Source organism: Erigeron canadensis, chromosome 2 (genome assembly GCF_010389155.1).
Source record: "Erigeron canadensis isolate Cc75 chromosome 2, C_canadensis_v1, whole genome shotgun sequence".
Taxonomy (NCBI): Eukaryota; Viridiplantae; Streptophyta; class Magnoliopsida; order Asterales; family Asteraceae; genus Erigeron; species Erigeron canadensis.
The window spans coordinates 14,047,554-14,049,042 of NC_057762.1; the positions used below are offsets into that span (position 1 = coordinate 14,047,554).

Sequence of the window (1,489 nt, forward strand, 5' to 3'; positions counted from 1 at the left end):
TTTTGCTAACCATCAATTGGCTAAGGTGTTAAAGAGGTATGGTGTCACACACCGTTTTTCTACCTCTTACCACCCTCAAACTAGTGGTCAAGTAGAGAACACAAACCGTGCCTTAAAACGAATTCTTGAAAAAACCGTAGGAGATAACCCCAAGATTTGGTCGAAAAAGTTAGATGATGCTCTTTGGGCATTTGGACCGCCTATAAGACGCCTATTGGTACTACACCATACCGGCTTCTTTATGGCAAGACTTGTCACCTATCGGTTGAAATTGAACATAAGGCATATTGGGCTTTAAAAAATTGTAACATGGATTTGTTAAACGCAGGTGAACATAGGTTTTTGCAATTGAATGAGCTTGATGAGCTTAGATTAGGTGCCTATGATAACTCCATGTTGTACAAAGAAAGAACAAAAGTGTGGCGTGATAAAAGACTTTGTAGGAAAGAATTTAAAGTTGGTAATAAAGTCTTATTGTTTTTGTCAAAGTTTAAGATTAAGCAACCTAAATTGACTTCCCGTTGGATAGGACCTTATGTAATTAAGCATGTTTACCTATCCGGATACGTTGAGTTGCTTAAAAAGGATGGAGGGTCGTTTATTGTTAATGGTCATAGGTTGAAACTTTATCATGAGGAAGAAGCCATGGAGGGAGTTACTTTTGAGGAACTCTCGTTTGATCTAGAAGAATAAGAAGTGATCGAGTCTAGCTAAAGACTTGTTAATAAATTAAGCGCTTCTTGGGAGACAACCCGTGTTTTTTCATTTTATTTTTCTTTACTTTCATTTCTTATATTCAAAAATCCAAAAAAATTGAAAAAGTTTAAAAATCCAAAAACATTTGAAAAAAATCCAAAAAGATTTTGATTTTTAGTTTAGTTGTTTTTATTTCGTATTTAGGATTTTTACTTTTAGTTTTATAGTTATTGTTATTATTTTTATTATTATTTCGTTTTTCTTTTGGTATGTTTGATGTTTTTGTTGAGTGTGTGTTAGAGCTAAAAAGATGAAGTCAAATGCGGTTAAGATACAGTTTATTGCTTATTTTTGGAATCAACCGATCATATGGAGCACGCGCATTAAACCCGGGAAGTTTCTATGTTCTTTACTCTGTTATATGCTTTTCTCGATTTCCCATTGTTTTGTCTTAGTTCATTGTACATTGAGGCATTGTACAACTCAAGTGTGGGGGGAGAGGTCAATAGAAAAAAGTAGTTATTATTTTGGGTAAACTTTAAACTTTTGTTTGTTTATCCTTGTAGTTTAATTACTTTTTTTCATATAGATTTAATCATACTAGTAAGTAATTGAACCATAATTCCTTTGGTCAAAATTTTTAATTTGTGAAATGTGTTTTGAATGATTAATTAGGCAAATCCCTTCTGGATTGATAACATGACTAGCACACTTATATCCCAAAACACCAAATTTGTGAGGTTCTTGATTCATTTATAGATATGCTAGGTGTTTACGGTTTTGGTTTGATTTC

At 32.9% G+C, this 1,489-nt stretch overlaps 1 protein-coding gene across 1 annotated transcript; it reads left to right on the forward strand.

Moving 5' to 3' along the window:
- Window positions 1–309: 309 nt before the first annotated feature.
- On the forward strand, window positions 310–693 carry LOC122587755. Its single transcript, XM_043759922.1, has one exon. It carries the CDS (start codon window positions 310–312, stop codon window positions 691–693), a length of 384 nt encoding a protein of 127 aa, XP_043615857.1.
- Window positions 694–1,489: the final 796 nt, after the last annotated feature.